The sequence below is a fragment of the Leuresthes tenuis genome, unplaced genomic scaffold (assembly GCF_036924035.1).
Source record: "Leuresthes tenuis unplaced genomic scaffold, fLeuTen1.0.hap1 SCAF_22, whole genome shotgun sequence".
Lineage (NCBI taxonomy): Eukaryota > Metazoa > Chordata > Actinopteri > Atheriniformes > Atherinopsidae > Leuresthes > Leuresthes tenuis.
The window spans coordinates 25,357,173-25,375,400 of record NW_027325376.1 but is presented as its reverse complement, the minus strand read 5'-3'; the positions used below and the strand labels follow the sequence as shown (position 1 = coordinate 25,375,400).

Below are 18,228 nucleotides of genomic sequence, written 5' to 3'. Positions count from 1 at the left end.
TGCCTCGATTTAATTGTATAATACTATGTGAAAAATTACATATGCGTGTGTTTTGTAAACAAATTTACCACCTAAAAAAAAAAAAAAAACACATATCTGCAAAGTCCAAAATGTACAGTAGAGCCCAAGTCTTTTGGGCTCTACTTTTGAAAGTGTTTTTGGTTTTAGTTTTTTTACAGCCTATAAAATGAGTATAAGGGGACAGATTCAATCTTTTCAGAAAAGGTTGTACTCAAATAATTCTATGCCTAGAAACTATGCCTTTGGCCTGAATTGATGAATGTAATAAAGACATTTTAAATGATGTCAACTTTGCATTAAAAGACCGAAAGACAATTGTGCATAAACGTATTAATTAATGTTAATGACAGGTTTCTTGTTTATGACTATGTTATCTCTTGTGCACACCCTTCAAATTATGTATTACCTTATATTTGAATAACAATAAAAACTGCAGCTTGTAATAGCCATTAGCAGAGCTTCAGACTTGAGCAGAAAAGTAAACTGTCAGTTCCACAATAAGAGTTATTAGAGCATCTGGACCACTTGTGTCATGTGTCTGTGTCCAGATGGAAGGATTTAGTGGAGATAAATTATTGTCCAGAAATAGTTATATGGGGAAGGAACCAGATGTATCCTGAGGATGAACAGCCTCAGCATTGCTTAACATCTCCTTGTCACTCAGGCAGAAAAACGGTTTCAGCACAGATTTGTCTCCAGCAGTTCGGAATTGGAAGCACTGAGGGGTCAATTTCATCTCAGTTCCTTTATGCAATAAGTCTGCAGTATGTCTGTCCATTACTAATTAGAAATTTGAGATTATTTTCTTTTTTTTGGCAGATAATGTGAATATTTAGACATCCCAAATTATTCAAAAGAAAACTGAAAAAGAATGAAAGAAGTAGTAAAAAAGTGATAATCTATAGAATCTAATAGTCTGATTTATATCTTTCAGTCCAAGAGTCCGCAGCTACGTTGAATTGAATTTTGATCTGCTGTCAATCAAAAAGTATATGTAGTGCTGTTATGTCTTTTCTTTGATCTTCACTTTGAGTTTGGTGGTAGCATGCTTTACTTTGCCAGTTCTTTGCCTCAAAAATAAAATGCAGGCAATTCAGATTTTGTCCTGTGCAGCACTCACTGTTATGATTTGCTGCAATGCCTGACGTGATGGAATACTGCTTTTCTGCAATGACAAGCTAAAATGTCTGCCATGCAAAATATCCCAATGGCTTTTCCTGGCTTAAACGAAGAATGTTTACCCTGTACCTCCCATTCTGCCAGAAGCTATATGTTCTTGTTTCTCAATAGATAGATGTGTGGCTTCCAGAAAGGCTTTATGAGAGTCAAACCATTCATTTTACAAAGAAAAAGTAAACAAAACTTAATATTTTAAAATGATATCCAAAGTATATGAATAAAATTGACCTTCCAGAAAGATTCCTTGTTTTTGTTTTGTGTACATTGAGAGAAGTAAGAGTTTGAGTTTTTTTAACCCGAAACTAAGTTTCAGCTCAAAATTTGGCTGTAGCAATTAGCCATCCATTTTATATGTCTACTCCTTTTGAGGGCCAGAGGTCTTGATTGGCCATTTTAAGCACATGGAACTTGGTATACCTACATGCTACATCTCAATGTCTGTAATAAGACATTTGACAGGCACAGATCAAGATAGCCAGATGCAAAGAAACATTAACCTAAAAACCTGCTCTAGCTTGAAACTCCTGATTGACTTCTTCAAAGAGCCTTCTGGCAATTTGGAAAACTTCTACACATTTGTACCTTTACTAACCTCAGGACCAGGGTCACAGCAAATGAAAATGCTGATTGTGAAATTGAAGCTACAGAAGCCACTAAATGAAAGAGCCAGACAAAAAGACATTTGTCTGAGATTGCAGGAAGTTTTGATGCAAAAGGTGTTTTCATCTGGCAAACACAATCCATCCACCCAAACAGCATGAGATTGAGTCTGAGACTGATGAGTCGACCCTTCTTGTTTTACAGTAGTCTTAAAAACACTCAGTGAACTGCAAGGTAACAAGCAGGTACAATTGTCATGCCCTGCAGTTTTACCACTGCTTCCCAGCTGGCAGGCTCCATCTCTCTTTATCAATGTGTATGTATAGTGGCATGGAGACAGACCACCAGTTGTTTGTCATCAGCCAACTGCTTAGTTGAATCTCAACTCTATGCCCACTCAAACCCTTTTGGATTTACAGTACTCTAGTTTATCCTTGTGTCTCTGTCTGAAGAATTTCCCAGTCCTTCTCAAGCCACCATGCACCTACTGCTTCATCTTGGAACATCTCTGGGTCTGCCTCAGACAACATCGGTTTTACTCCAACTTCCTTCTGAAAGGATCCATTCCATGGAGTGAAATTAGCCTTACAATTGTTACAAATGGTATTACTCAATTTACAAATGTGTAATATAATATAAGAGTATCTTTGGGTACTTGAAAATGTAAATCCACACACAAATACCGGATAATTTGAACATGCGTAAAATGACTAGGGACCAAAAACTGATCATCTGGCATCATAGCACACATTTACTGTTAATAAACTGAAGGGAAAAAGACTCCAAAAGCATAATACCAGGATGGTCTCTTTGAATTCAACAATCAATCTCCATTTAGCTCTTTCTTGGTCCCCAAACAACTCCTGACTAGTGTATAGAACAAGCTGCTAAATGCTTGGCTTTCTTCTTGAGAGAGTTACTAACTTTGTCGTTGCGATTTCCGTCTGATCAAAGCATAACAAGAGAGTTGGAGTATAAATTTCTATGGCTTTATTTAACAAAGACATTTGATACACAGTTAATATAAATCTACAGATCCATCCTTCTTTAACCATCACCAGAGCCTGCAGGGTGGAGTCTTATCTGTTATCAAAATGTAGCCAATCAACATTTTTAGTTCAACCGCAACCGTCTCAATCAGCTGCTGTTATTTACACTTGGATTTTTCAATTTGGAGTAAACAGAATAGCTAAGCTGTGGAAACTGACAATTTACATGAACAAAACGCACCCTGAACGGTTGGACAAATTAAAAGATCAAACAAATAATGAGTAAAAAGTGTAAATAAATGCCTTTCCCTCCATCTATTCAAGTGTTTTCAATGACTAAGTATTTCATTTTCCTCAAGCTGTACTGCTCAACTCAACTTGAATGCATTTCAACTGTAACTTAATAAATATGTAATCAAAGCACAACTTTAATTTATCCTTAACTGTAGAACTGCAGTCATACAAATGTTGCTTGATAAAATAAAGACTTAGATTTTTGATTTCTCTTTAAGTAAAATTTTACATTTTCATATAGCATGGCTATATAGACGGTAATCAAGTTACTTGCTGTAGTACTAAACTAAAAGCAAGAACCCTTTTTATCAATTTGTGCACCGAAGAGCTGGAGTCGGACTTTTAGATTTGTAAAAAACAGCCATTTGCTTTAAAATTCTGCAGACTTTTTTCCACAGCATATTTTATTGTGCTTTCCCTGCCCGACACAGATGACATTATTGTGCTGCAACATTGAATTAATTCAAATTAAGAACTGAACAGCTTGAATTTGCATGCACAATTGGCAGTGTCAGTTTTGCTCAGTTTTTAGATAGAAAGCAAAGACTGGAACAAGAGCAGGATTTGTTGAGGAAAAAATGAGCAATCAAACATTTTCACACATGGGGGACAAATACACATTACAGCCTGACTGCAGTCTGACCTTAGATGAGACCAAAACATGGGAAGAATAGGGCAATGAAGAGGGATGAAAGCTCTGTTTTGTTCTCAGCAAATTCTGCAAATCCACATCAACACACCTGGGTATCCTCAAAGGGGTTACTTTGACACATTTTGCATTACTGTTCGTTATATTTTAATCGAATATGAGTGACAAAAGAGTGCCTATGCACTACATAGGCAAAAATATATGAACAGCCAAACATTCTATCTCACTTTCTTGGAAACAATCTGATAAACACAGACTTTGTTCACATGCAGTGACACAGAGATGAGGTGGTTTCACCACAGATGCTAAATATTTAGGCCTGGTTTAGAGTCAGCTTTCCAGTCAGTCCAAAATGTGTTGATGGGTCCAAAGTCAGGCCTCTGTGCAAGGCTGTTACCAAAGTTAGGAAAAAAAATTCAATCATTTCGTAGTAATATGAAAAGAGAGAGAACAAATTTTCACAAGTGAGGTTCTAAGAACAGCAACTTTTTAACATTTTCACTTGATAAAGTACTTCAAAGATCAATAGATTATTAAGAGTTTGAGTTTAATTTCCACTCAAAGATCAAAATGGTCCCTTACGATATAATATCATTATTACATATACATAATACTATAAATCAGTGTTTCTTTTGTTAAAAACAAAATAGTACTAAATTTGAGAGAAAATTTAATTTGGATGAACAGCAAGAATCTGCGCTGGCTGTGTATTACTAATAAACTCCAATTGTACAGCAGTCAAATTTATAGGAATAAAGTTATTTAGGATCTTGACCAAAGCTGATTTGCAAACTCGGTGTCCCAAACATGGACATGTATCTACAACTCAATTCGTAAATGGTTGGGACATAGCTTAAAATGTGGATAGAAACCCACTTCCATGACAGAATCATGCTTGTTTTTAATGCAGTGCCAGCTAAGGACTCACAGATCATGGGTACCAAATGGTTTTTGACAATAGTTTTTGTAGATTGCAGAACCTCCGCTCACCCACTTCTGTGACTCTGCCTCTATAAGGTACTGTTTTTTTCAGTTACTGATCCGCTACCAATTAACCAAATTAGTTGCAACATTAGTTGCAACATGGCTGAGGAACATGTAGTTCCTCAGCCTCCCTGGTAAGGTCTATTCGGGGGTACTGGAGAGGAGGATCCGCCGGATAATCGAGCCTTGGATTCAGGAGGTGCAGTGTGGTTTTCGTCCTGGCCGTGGAACAGTGGACCAGCTCTACACCCTCGGCAGGATCCTTGAGGGTGCATGGGAGTTCGCCCAACCAGTCTACATGTGTTTTGTGGACCTGGAGAAAGCGTTCGACCGTGTCCCTCGTGGAGTCCTGTGGGGGGTGCTCTGGGAATATGGAGTGCCGGACCCCTTGATAGGGGCCGTTCGGTCTCTGTATGACCGGTGTCAGAGTTTGGTCCGCATTGCCGGCAGTAAGTCGGATACGTTTCCGATGAGGGTTGGACTCCGTCAGGGCTGCCCTTTGTCACCGATTCTGTTCCTAAGTTTTATGGACAGAATTTCTAGGCGCAGCCAGGGCGTTGAGGGTGTCCGATTTGGCGACCTCAGAATCGGGTCTCTGCTTTTTGCGGATGATGTGGTTCTGTTAGCGTCGTCAGGCCGTGACCTTCATGACTGTATATTAAATTATCTAAATCTATTTCTAGGCACAAAAAGAGTTGAAAACTTTAAGTTGTAATAGGCTGTTATTCTGTCCTGCTGTCTTTCTTCATATTTTCTCAGTCCAACTTTAAAAGGACATTCATGTGTAAAACATCTTGTCATCCAAAAAGCAGTAATGAAATAATTCACCGCTTCCTGTTTTCACAGAATTATTTGTTGTCAAGATGTACTTTGAGAAAAAAATATTTTTGATCATGGTGGCTAAACCACAAGTTGCAAGAATATGCAATATTGATAAAATAATGCAATACTGTTGATAAGTTTGAGATGAACTGCGCTCTTGACTTACTTGAGTGACCAGCCAGTGTGCCTCCATTGAGAGCATACTAACATACTGCATGTGCGTATGGTATGCCGGCGCCCCTCTCCCCACACTGAAAGAACTACACAGTTCCCGTTGTCTCCAAAAAACCCAGAATATTATAAAGGACACCCACCATCCTGGTCACTCTCTGTTTGAACTGTTGCCTTTCAGGCACTGTTGACTTTCGGGGCGGGAGGGGCCAAGAGGATTAATTAATTGTTCTGCTGGTTCGGGGTCTGTGGTGGCTGGGGGGCTGCTGGCCCCCTGGTGTGCCCGCTGCTCTACACCCCAGCGGAGTCGAGGGAGGGAGGACGTGTGGATGTGTGGATGTATGGGACGTGAAAGTGTGTGTGGTGATGATTGGGCCTGGGTCTGGGACTTGCTGTCGCCTGGCCTGCCTGACACTTGTGCTTGTTTTTGTTTGTTTGTGTGTTTGTTTTTTCTCTGCTTGTCTGCTTTCAGGTGCTCCTGGTGGCTCTAAGGCTGGATTCCCCTCAGAGGCCATGGATTGTTGTCTGTTTTGTTTTTTACAGGTGTAGCAGCTGGTTGTCTGGTTTTTGTTTCTGTTTTTGTTCTGTTTCCTCTTCTTTCCTCTTCTTCTTTCCTTGTCCCCCGGTCCGGTTCAGTTCTATTACATGTTGTATATTGTCAACAGAAATAAATAAATGGGCATCAAGGGGAGCTTTACATTTATAAAACTTCCCTTGGCAAAGCAAATCTGTTTGGCATCAAAGGTATTCAGACTACAATTCTGCTGCCATAATGCTGAACAGGACAAGGGGAAAAAAAAAAAAAAAAAATGAACTGTTGCCTTTAGGCAGACGGCACAGATCAATTAACACAATGACAAATAGACTCAAACACAGACTTTATCCAACTGCAATAACCAACCTCAATGCTGCAAAAAATAATAATGTGCAATATGGAATCTGATTGTGACAAAGTATACATGTCTGTAGATTGTTTTCATGCAATGACCGTTTATGTATGCTGACACTGTTGTTTTATGTTTCTATCAATTCTTTATTTATTTTTCATTTTATATTCTTATGCAAACGCAATGAATGATGCACTGACTGGAGAGCACTTTTACTTTCATTGTACCTGTGACAATGACAATAAATATCTATTCTATATTACCAAAAGTATTCACTCAACCATCCAAATAATTAAATGCAGGTGTTCCAATCACTTCCATGGCCACAGGTGTATAAATTCAAAGCACTTAGGCATGTAGATTGCTTCTACAAAAATTTGTGAAAGAATGGGTCGCTCTCAGGAGCTCAGTGAATTCCAGTGTGGTACCGTGACAGGATGCCACCTGTGCAACTGGTCCAGTCGTGAAATTTCCTCGCTATTAAATATTCCAGTCAACTGTCAGTGGTATTATAACAAAGTGGAAGCAATTGGGAACGACAGCAACTCAGCCATGAAGTGGTAGGCCACGAAAAATGTCAGTGGATGCTGATGCACAGTGTGCAGAGGTGGCCAACTTTCTGCAGAGTCCATCGCTACAGACCTTTAAACTTCATGTGGCCTTCAGATTAGCTCAAGAACAGTGCGTAGAGAGCTTCATGGAATAGGTTTCCATGGAGCAGCTGCATCCAAGCCATACATCACCAAGTGCAATGCAAAATGTTGGATGCAGTGGTGTACAGCACGCTGCCACTGGACTCTAGAGCAGGTTCTCTGGAGTGACGAATCACACTTCTCCATTAGGCATCCGATGGACAAGCCTGGGTTTGGCTGTTGCCAAGGAAACGGTTCTTGTCTGCGTGCCTTGTGCCAAGTGTAAAGTTTGGAGGGGGATTATAGTGTGGGGTTGTTCTTCAGGAGCTGGGCTTGGCCCCTTAGTTCCAGTGAAAGGAACTCTGAATGCTTCAGCATACCAAGAGATTTTGGACAATTTAATGCTCTCAACTTTGTGGAAACTGTTTGGGGATGGCTCCTTCCTGTTCCAACATGACTGTGCACCAGTGCACAAAGCAAGGTCCATAAAGACATGGATGAGCCAGTTTGGTGTGGAAGAACTTGATTGGCTTGCACAGAGTCCTGACCTCAACCTGATAGAACACCTTTGGGATGAATTAGAGCAGAGACTGTGAGCCAGACCTTCTGTCCAACATCAGTGTCTGACCTCACAAATGAGCTTCTGGAAGAATGGTCAAAAACTCCCATAAACACACTCCTAAACCTTGTGGAAAGCTTGCCCAGAAGAGCTGAAACTGTTATAGCAAAAGGTGGGCCGACGACATATTAAACCCTATGGATTAAGAATGAAATGTCACTTAAGTTCATATGTATGTAAAGGCAGATGAGTGAATACTTGTCAATATAGTCTGAAATATATATATATATATATATATATATATATATATATATATATATATATATATATTCCACTGACTAAACGCTAATCTTCAGGGAGAAGAGATTTTTTAAAAATGACATATATATGTCCTGTGTCCTATGTACGGTTCCCAGCTGAATGATTTTTATTTTTACAGACTCATTTTAAGCTCTTGAAGAATAAGAAAGCATTGAAGCCAACCATCAATATCATCACAGGAAGTGAAAAAAATGTTATCAAAGCTTGAATGCAAAATGGGGTCAAATGAACACACGGATGATGTTAAGCTGATACAATAGAATCTGCCAATTTCTATGCTTTTACACCACTGTCATGAAAACAAATCTCCATGTGAGCCTTGCACATGTACAGCCATGCAGTTGATACAGCATGACACATGACTTTGTTGTTGTGCTGAAACAGCCACAAAGACACCATCAAAAGTCTACAAAAATGTCAAGCGACCATTAAGCAAAATGGTGTGGTGATGGACTGGAAACCAAAGTCGTGAGGAGCTCCAGGGCAGTTTCAGGCCAAGAAGTGTGCATGATATAGGTCAGTTGACTTCAAAATGAGTCAGAAGCACCTAACCTTAAGGTTCACAAACCTCTGTAGTATTGTTATAATCAAATGCAAAATAGAGGAATCAACACTAGTTTTGAGACATAGAAGACCATCTTCCATACCAAGGAGGCATAATTATTTTGTATGTGTGGGAGCCATGAAGTTTTTATGTTTAATAATTTGTTTGCAGGACAACACATCTAAATAAAAGAAAGCATCACAACTACTTCAAATCACAGTTATTTTCTTTGTTCGAAGGTGAAGCTGCTCTGACTATTCCATGAGGGTTGGGCTGACTTTCTTGAAAGAATAAATGTTAAAAAGAGCGAAAAATTAAAAAAAAAAAAAAAAGACCGAAAGAACAAAGCTTCAAAACATGTTTGTTATATAGCTCAGTGAGACATACTCCTGAAAATCTTCCTGCCTCTGCGACTCTTTTTTTCTGCAACTGGCCTTGGCTGTCTCCAAAGTGCCTTCGCTCCAAGGACTTATAAAATCAATTCAAGGTCATTTGACTGCTCATAGCACCTTGATGAGGCCCTTAAAAGAAAAAAAAAAGAACAAACAACTACAAGGCAAAATTCACAAAGAAAAACTACAAATCTACACAGAATATTTAAATAACAGACATGCAAAGAAAGTAAAAACAATTGATAGTGCTTGGCAGTACAAAACTCTGGATGACTGAGTTTGACTGTTCTCACACATTCAATACAATAAAAATCATGCTAATTGAGTGCTGACATACCTTAACCATGTACTAATCAATTCTAAGGCAGTTATCTAACTTATTCAAAAGGAAACAATTTCTTTCTTAGTTTTTCATTAGCTTGTTTTTAAATGAGCAGCTTCAGAAAATCCATAATGTATCATCACAGTGACTATGTGATGTGAATTCAAAAAGCTTCTCTGCATAAAAGGCTACTGTAGACAACCACCCTCTGAACAGTGACTGCGCCAGGCATGAATTCATGTGTGTGCTCCCCAATCTTCTCAGGGTGATGGGTCATTGCCATCTCGAGCTCGCTTGCGAGGTGAGAGATAATCTAATCACCAGACAGACAGAAAGAAGAGATGTGGAGCACAAAAAAACTGAAGCAAGCATTAAGAAGAAGGGAGGCACAGCACATCTTTGAACAAAGCCAAATCTGTGAAGCCCCACTCAAGTACCAGTTCTCAAAATACCCCTTTTATTTGGACTGACTGTAGCTGTTGGTTGCTGGCTGAGGACTCAAAAGAAAAGGTTGAGAGTGTTGTTGTTTGATTACCACAGTAATCTAAATAAGGAGTCTGTAGTTATCATGTAATGGTAATGTCAGTCTGAACAAAAATTCTGATCAAACAAAGTTTGACATCAGAAGCACAAGTGTTGTGCATCACAGACAGGAGGGTATAGAAACTTAGAACAGTTGCACAGACAGAATATATGTTTAAACAAACAACTTTACTTCAAGCATAGTAAAACTTCTGACCCCGGCATACCCTTAGGACAGCTTGTTCTAAGCAACTATGAAATAGAGGATAAATGGAAAGACGATAAATATTTTTTTCCACAAATCAAAGAATTTAGTTGGGTAAAATGTAAAATGATGATTGAAATTTGTTTTTATTGTGGGTCTGACTCTATTAGTCCAAGTATCATCATCAGTCCAAGTATGGGTCATAAGTAAAAAAATAAATAAAAAAAACTAACACCAAATGTTGGTAAATGGATGGACTTGTATAGCGCTTTTCTAGTCTAACTGACCACTCAAAGCGCTTCACTACATGCCACATTCACCCACTCACACACATTCATACAGCATGTCTTAAGATACACATAACTACGTGCTTTCTAATCATTCATACCCCCAATGATACACTGGGAGGCAACGTGGGGTTCAGTGTCTTGCCCAAGGACTCTTTGACAGCAACTATTTTGATTAGTTGGAGTTAATGTTTGAGCAGTAACTAACAATAAAGCGTTAACAGTAAAGTTGACCTTTAACTTCCAGAATATATAATACAACTATGGGAAATTATGTCATTTTAGGGAATTATTTCTTTACTTTTAGCTCAAAATATATGGACAAATGAAAAGAGGAACTGACAAAACATCATGCTTTCAGCCACAGTTTGGATAAAAGAAGCAGAATAAAACCCAGAAATTTTATCTAATTTTGTTGATGTACTAACGGGCTGAAAAAGACCAGTGGCAACTATAATGGTGTCGTACCACAATCTTGAGCTACAGTCTCTTTTTCCCTTCTCACTTCCTCTAATTCAACACAATCTTTCCCTTTTTTCCCGAGGTGACAACCAGGCCAAGTTGTCATGTCCTGGACATGAGCTATGTCAGCACAGTTGAGTTGCTCATCTACACACATGCAACAGTTTATAAAAACAAGTCGGATAACAAAAATCAGATAACAAAAAGAATACAAGCCTAAGCTGTATGAAAAATATTAATCATGCAAAAAAGTAAAGAGTGGGAATTGACAGAGACAAGTTTGTTTCAACAACCCCAAAGGAAACTATTTTCCTCCAAAGAGCTTTCTGAGGTGCAGTAATTGATTTGTCTAATTGTCACATTAGACAATAAGTGACAAGAAACTGCATCATGTTGAAATCAAATCATTACCATGTACCTACTGTAGAATGAAAATCATACGGTATCTAATATCATGCGAGCTTTTAGGATAATCTGAAAAAATATACTGACAAATGTCACAGTGTAACATACAATGCCACAAATCATATTGCGATAAAGTTCTAATTCAACATTTTCAAATAGTGGGTCAAATATATGTCAGTAGTTAGTCATTATTGGAGTTGCAGTGACAGTACTATGTGAACAGCATTCAGGTTTGATCCTGCTCTCACACATGCAGTTTACTGGCTATTAAGTACGTTTGAATTTGGACAAATTTCTGGGTTTTTTTTTCTTTTTTTGGAACTTGTGATCTCCATTCAGCTCTGGGGGAGAGAGATGGGAAAGGTGGCAGAGAGAAGTCGACAGGCTGAGACATGAACATGACTGATGTGGACTTGAGCCTCTCTACATAGAGCACCTGCCAAACCAATTGAGCTACATAGGTGCCACATCACAAAGTAGACAGACAATGGACTGTACAGTGGATTATTTACTGAGCTGCTCTCTACTTGTTTTCATACAATGTCTTTGTAATAGTTATTTTTTTTACATTTTGTTCCCTTTGCATTGAGCATTGGGTCGTGAGCCATAAAATCACTGTGAGACGCCAACATGTCAAGGTAACATTTCAACATCTTCCATCCTAATTTGTTGAATGTGTTTCTTAAGTTGCCAAAATGGAAAAAAACATTTAGTCTCGTTTTTATTAGTCAACAATATTGCATTATATATTTAATTATAGTTTCGTCACATGACCAACATTTATGTTGCATCTCGTCTCGTTTCCGTCACGTGATAAATGTACATTGACTATGATATTTAGTCAGAATTTTCGTTGACGAAAGTAACACTACTGAGAATTAACTTAATATTCAGGATACAAAGGCCACTATCTGCACACAGATCTGGGTACCTTTTAAGAGTCAGGATGAATCTTACTGAATTCTGCAACCATAGCTATAACTTTATGCCTTTGTTCCCACGACTGCAGACACAGTGGGGGAAAAGACCATGCATTGCCGTATATTAATCTCGCTAGATGTAGTATACACTCCAGGTTCTTTGGACCACAGTTAAGACTTTCACCTGTGTTGTGATCTTTACATCCCTCTTGGTTCGACCTTGAGAAATCCACTGTACCGTCACAGTTCTTCCCCTGCGCAACCCTGGGGAACACACAACAGGAGGGAGATTAATGTGAGTGTTTACAATGACCAGAATGACAGGAACTGTAGAGTGAAGTGTTACTGTCACTGAGAGAACTCAGTTTAGTAAGCCTGCTTAATATGGCATCTGGTGTAGCTGTTTGGAGTTAAAATGATTTCAAGGTGTTTGACAGTGGAAGAGTGAAGTACAGATTAACATCAAAAGATATAAATGTCATGATTTTTTTCCCCACAATATCTGGCATATTAAATAGTAATTTAACAACATACAACCAAGGTCATGTTTTCTTTTTATTCTCATTCTGCTACATACAGACCATGTAGTTGAACGAAATGTCATTCCATGCGGACTCCTAGTGCAATACATAAAATGACAAAAAGTGTAACAACAATTAAAGCTGCCGTGAACGGGCCCTCACACGTGCGCACGTCGGGGTATGTGCTGGACGCCGTCCGATGCGCAGGGAACATTACAGCCATCCGTCAAGTGTAGAGCAGGATGTGAGAATCCCATGTATATGAAGACACTCATTTCATGTATATGAATAGACGCTGCAGCGAACCAGACGTAAAAAGTGCGTTTTTTGGTCACCAGGCAGATGACGCTATAAGCATGTGTAAGTTAGGGCATTTCTATGCGTTCTGGGTGGAGCCCAAGTGCACCATATGAAGTTTGGGGTAGATTGGATAATGTATGTGGGAGTTATAAGCTTATTTGTGTTTGATGGCGAGTCAGTCGTTGAACTTTCGCCACGGCCACACCCTTTAAGGTTTGAGAAAGTTTTGGATAACTTTTAGTCCCCCATGACTGAGTAGTAACATAAGTTAGTAAGTTTGAAGCCTATAACATGAAATGTGTAGGAGGAGGTCAATCATATGCAAGGTGTGGAAATGGGCAAAAATGGTGCCAAAACACATGTTTCACTCAAAATAGCCGATTTCCTGTGGACCTGGCACCATGGTGTCCATAGGCTTTTTACTGTATCTTGGCATGACGAAGGCATGTACCGAGTTTTGTCAGGGTACAGCAAAATGTCCCCATTTGTTAGGCGTTATTGCAATGTTGTAGGTGGCGCTAAAGAGCCATTTTGCGACGCCAATGTTCGCAAACGCCAAATTGCGCCGTTTCCCCCCACGACTGGCGCCCCAGGCAAGTTTCGTGAGTTTTCGAGCAACTAGCGCAAAGAATAAAAAGAATAATTCCTTCAGATACAATAGGGCTTCGCTGCCTTGCAGCTCGGGCCCTAATTAGTGCAAATATTTGCAAGACAGACAACACAGTGCAGACAGTAGTCCAGGACTATGAATGAACCTGGGAACATGTGGATTAGCTAGCAGCAGCATAAGAATGAGGTAGAATGGGTACACATTCAGATAGTCTGTGACGCTGATTTCCAAAAAGCTAAAACTGTTTATCTGCCACACCTCAGCTGCACTGAGGAGCACATCAAAGTATGCATTGTTTTCTGATAAAAAAACAACAATCAGCTCCATTGTTTTGTTAAAAAGCCGAGTATTTTAGAACATTAAGATTCTTATGATGTAATTATGGCTTACTGAATAGCACTGTTGGTGTTGATTTAAATCAGAAAGAACTTCTGTAATGGGCATAATGAAACAAGAGTAAATGTATGTGAAGTCCTCACATTTAATTTCCACAATCAATAGGGGTGTGACGAGATCTCGTACCACAAGAGCTCTCAAGATTAAACTTGATATTTCTCATCGAGTCGCCTTCTCGTGTCTCACGAGATTTTAAGCTATCCAAACTTCTATTGGATAGCTTAGCCAGAATGACATCGGAAAATACCGGTATGAACATTGAAGATGTCCCCGCTACTTTCAAATAGTTTGCTTGGCAGCAATTTGGGAACCCGGAGGAAATGATAAATGGCAGTAGAGTGACTGAAAAGACACGGACAATATGCAAGCATTGTATGAAAAAAATGCCATACACCGCGGCAATTTGGTTTAAATTTGTGGAATAAGTTTATTAAAAGCTCATGCTTACATCATGCATGTAAAGAGTTATAAAACATTTCAAAATGCATGTGCAAATCAGTTAAATAAAATCTTGTCTCGTTCTCGTGAACACAATATCGTGTCTCATGAGCTGAGTGTATCGTCAACCTCTAACAATCAGGCTTCAGTTCATTGCGTCATCATCTGCCTCCACAATCTTCTTTGACTTTAAAGTTTTTGTATGCATGGTTAAGTTTCCATTCAGGTGTGTACGTTTTTCTATGAAGTTTAGTTTTGTAGATCCAATCTTACATGCCCCTATTTTTGCATTAGCAATTTCCACCACATATTTTATATTAGACTGAGATCTAGACTGTTTACAAAACAATATGCCATGATGCGTTCAGGGTCCCTGCCACTGATAGCTGTTCTGAGAACAATCTGGGACCCAGTATGATTCCTGTATTAGTTAGTAAAAGAAGGAATTGAAAAAAAAAAACCAGTCAACTTGCTGGGTGAATCTAATCTGTTAACGGTACCACGTACAACTCAGAATACAACAGAGACCAGTGTAAACTCCACAAAGCTAGCTTTACTTAACATTAGATCTCTGTCCAATAAGTCACTGTTAGTTAATGACTTCATAATTTCACACAATTTAGATTTTCTTTTTCTGACAGAAACATGGTTAACAGAGAGCACAAGTGCTACTTTTCTTAATGAAACAGCACCCCCAAATTTTTGTTTTATAGATAAATGCTGAAATGGGAGGAAAGGTGGGGGAGAAGAAAAAAAAAAAGGGGGGGGGGGGGGGGGGGGGCGACGGCGTGGGAGAACATTGCTGCTTGGGTCAGTGCGTAAGTTTAAATGTAGTCCTTCGCAATCACAATAATATTACAAGGGAAAACTGCTTGAATGGTAGCCTATTCATTTATTTCAGTTAGGTGCAATCCCGCAGGGGAGAAGCGCACTTGGCAGCAGCTTAAGATGAAATATAAAAACATTGTTCAAAAAGGTAGAGACCTCGGTGTGGAGGAACCTTATTTTTATCATGTTTTACACTGTAAAGTAAATATTAAGTGTTGTTTTATCGCAACATAATGCAGTTTTCACACACAAATGTCTTCTCATCTATGTCATATTCTGTTAAATAATTAAGCCTATTTAAACTAAGAGACTTCTACTCAGCCAACGGAAAGAAGGCAGATGCCTGTAAACGGGTGGTGGCCTTTTTCTCCCAACAGATTCTGATGGTGCCGCTCAAAAAGATAATTGTCTGGAAATGCTAAAACATCTATGAGCAATCTGATAACCATCTCCCGACGAATATTTAATTCTCTGTGCAATAATGCTGCACGGGATCGTTGTCAAAAGGACATGCCGTGAAAAATGTTGCCTCCTACTGTGCCAAATAGACTTCCAGAACTTCTAGAAGCAACTCAATGACAAACTGACCACGTTTTTCTGGTGGCTGACGGCTTTGCGGTAAGACGTATTGCATCACTTCCTGTTGCTTTGTGTGACAGTTCTCGCTCTTCTTGAACTACTAATAATCACCTTATTTCTCCCTATAATTTCCACATCTTGCACAGTTAACTCTATCCCATACTTGTTATATTCTAACGCTCACTCTTACAGATCTTTAGTTTTTATTTTTCACTTTTTAGCGGTGTGTCTGGTTCTCTAGCTTAGCATGGCTACCAGTTCTCTTCCTCCATCTCCTGCTTTCACCTGCTCCGTGTGTCAGATGTTTAGTTACTCCTCTGCCTCCTTTAGTGGTAATGGTACATGTAACAAATGTAGTCTTTTTGTAGTTTTGGAGGCAAGGTTATCTGAATTGGAAGCTCGGCTCTGCACTGTTGAAAACCACCCGATAGCGAGCCAGGCCCCTTTAGTCAGTGCGGAGCCACCTAGCGTAGCTAGCTCTGTTAGTCGTCCCCGAGCAGATCCCGAGCAGCCGGGACTTAAGAGTGGCTGGGTGACTGTCAGGAAGAGGAGTCATAGTCCTAAAGTCAAGCCCGTGGTTCACCATCAACCTGTCCACGTTTCAAATAGATTTTCTCCACTCAGCGACACACCCGCTGAGGACAAAACCCTGGTAATTGGCAGCTCTATAGTCAGAAACGTGGCATTAGAGACACCAGCGACCATAGTCAAATGCATTCCAGGGGCCAGAGCGGGCGACATAGAATCCTATTTAAAACTGCTGGCTAAGGATAAACGTAAATACGGTAAAATAGTTATTCACGTCGGCGGTAATGACACCCGGTTACGCCAATCGGAGGTCACTAAAATTAATGTTGCATCGGTGTGTAATTTTGCCAAAACAATGTCGGACACCGTAGTTTTCTCTGGACCCCTGCCAAATCTGACCAGTGATGACATGTTTAGCCGCATGTCCTCATTCAATCGCTGGTTGTCCAGATGGTGTCCAGCAAACAACGTGGGCTACATAGATAACTGGCAATCTTTCTGGAGAAAACCTGGTCTGATGAGGAGAGACGGCATCCATCCCACTTTGGAAGGAGCTCTTCTAATTTCTAGAAATATGGACGAATTTATTAGTCATCCAAAAACATGACATCCCAGGGTTGAAACCAGGATGCAGAGTTGTAGTCTTACACACTTCTCTGCGGCTTCCCACCTGATGCTGCCCCCCCCTCAATCAAAAAACACAAAAGGAGCAAATCATCTTGTGCAAAAAAAATTTAAAACAAAAACTTTAACTGAACAAAAACATCAAACTATTAAATGTGGTTTGCTGAATATTAGATCTCTCCCTTTGAAGTCTCTCTTAGTGAATGATTTGATCTGTGATCATCATATTGATATATTTTGTCTTACAGAAACCTGGCTGCAGCAGGAGGATCATGTTAGCATTAATGAATCAACTCCCTCTGACTATTTAAATGTTCATGTTCCTAGAACCACAGACAGAGGAGGAGGAGTGGCAGCTATCTTCAGATCAGGGTTACTAATCAGTCCTAGACCCAAGATTAGTTTTAGCTCTTTTGAATCTCTGATTCTCAGTTTCTCCCACCCAAAGTGGAAATCACAAAAACCTCTTGTGTTTGTTGTTCGTCCACCTGGCCCTTATTCTGAGTTTCTCTCTGAATTCTCAGAGTTTTTATCCCAGTTAGTGCTGAGTACAGATAAAGTCATTGTAGTGGGTGACTTTAATATTCATGTAGATGTTGAAAATGACAGCCTAAATATTAACTTTAATTCTATATTAGACTCTATTGGATTTTCTCAAAGTGTTCACAGACCTACTCACTGCCTTAATCATACCCTTGACCTTGTGCTGACTTATGGCATTGAGAGTGAACAGTTAACAGTGTTCCCTCATAACTCTGTCTTGTCTGACCATTTTTTAAATAACTTTTGAATTTACATTACTTGACTACACGGTTTCTGAGAAGAATTCTACATATAGAAGGTGTCTGTCAGAGAATGCTGTAACCAGATTTAAAGAGTTGATTTCATCATCCTTTTCTTCACTGCCATGTGCAGATATGACACAGGACGGCTACCTAAATTTTACTCCAGTAGAACTTGAATCTCTTGTTGACAGCACTATAGCTTCAATGCGTACAACACTGGACAATGTTGCCCCTCTGAAAAGGAAGGTAATCAGTCAGAAGAGGTTGGCTCCTTGGTATAATTCACAGCTGCTTTAAAGCAGACTGCAAGAAAGCTGGAGAGACAGTGGCGTTCCTCTAATTTAGAAGAGTCTCAATTAGTCTGGAAAGATAGTTTAATAACGTATAAGAAAGCACTTCGTAAAGCTAGAACTGCTTATTATTCATTATTGATAGAAGAGAATAAGAATAAT

At 39.4% G+C, this 18,228-nt stretch overlaps 1 protein-coding gene across 1 annotated transcript in view; it reads right to left on the bottom strand.

Moving 5' to 3' along the window:
• The window catches only part of adam19a (ADAM metallopeptidase domain 19a), a 223,620-nt gene that overhangs the window by 171,613 nt on the left and 33,779 nt on the right, over positions 1-18,228 (bottom strand). The window contains exon 2 of the mRNA XM_072376152.1: positions 12,352-12,431. Within this exon, the coding sequence (XP_072232253.1) occupies positions 12,352-12,431 (80 nt within the window). The remainder of the gene's footprint in view (positions 1-12,351; positions 12,432-18,228) is intronic.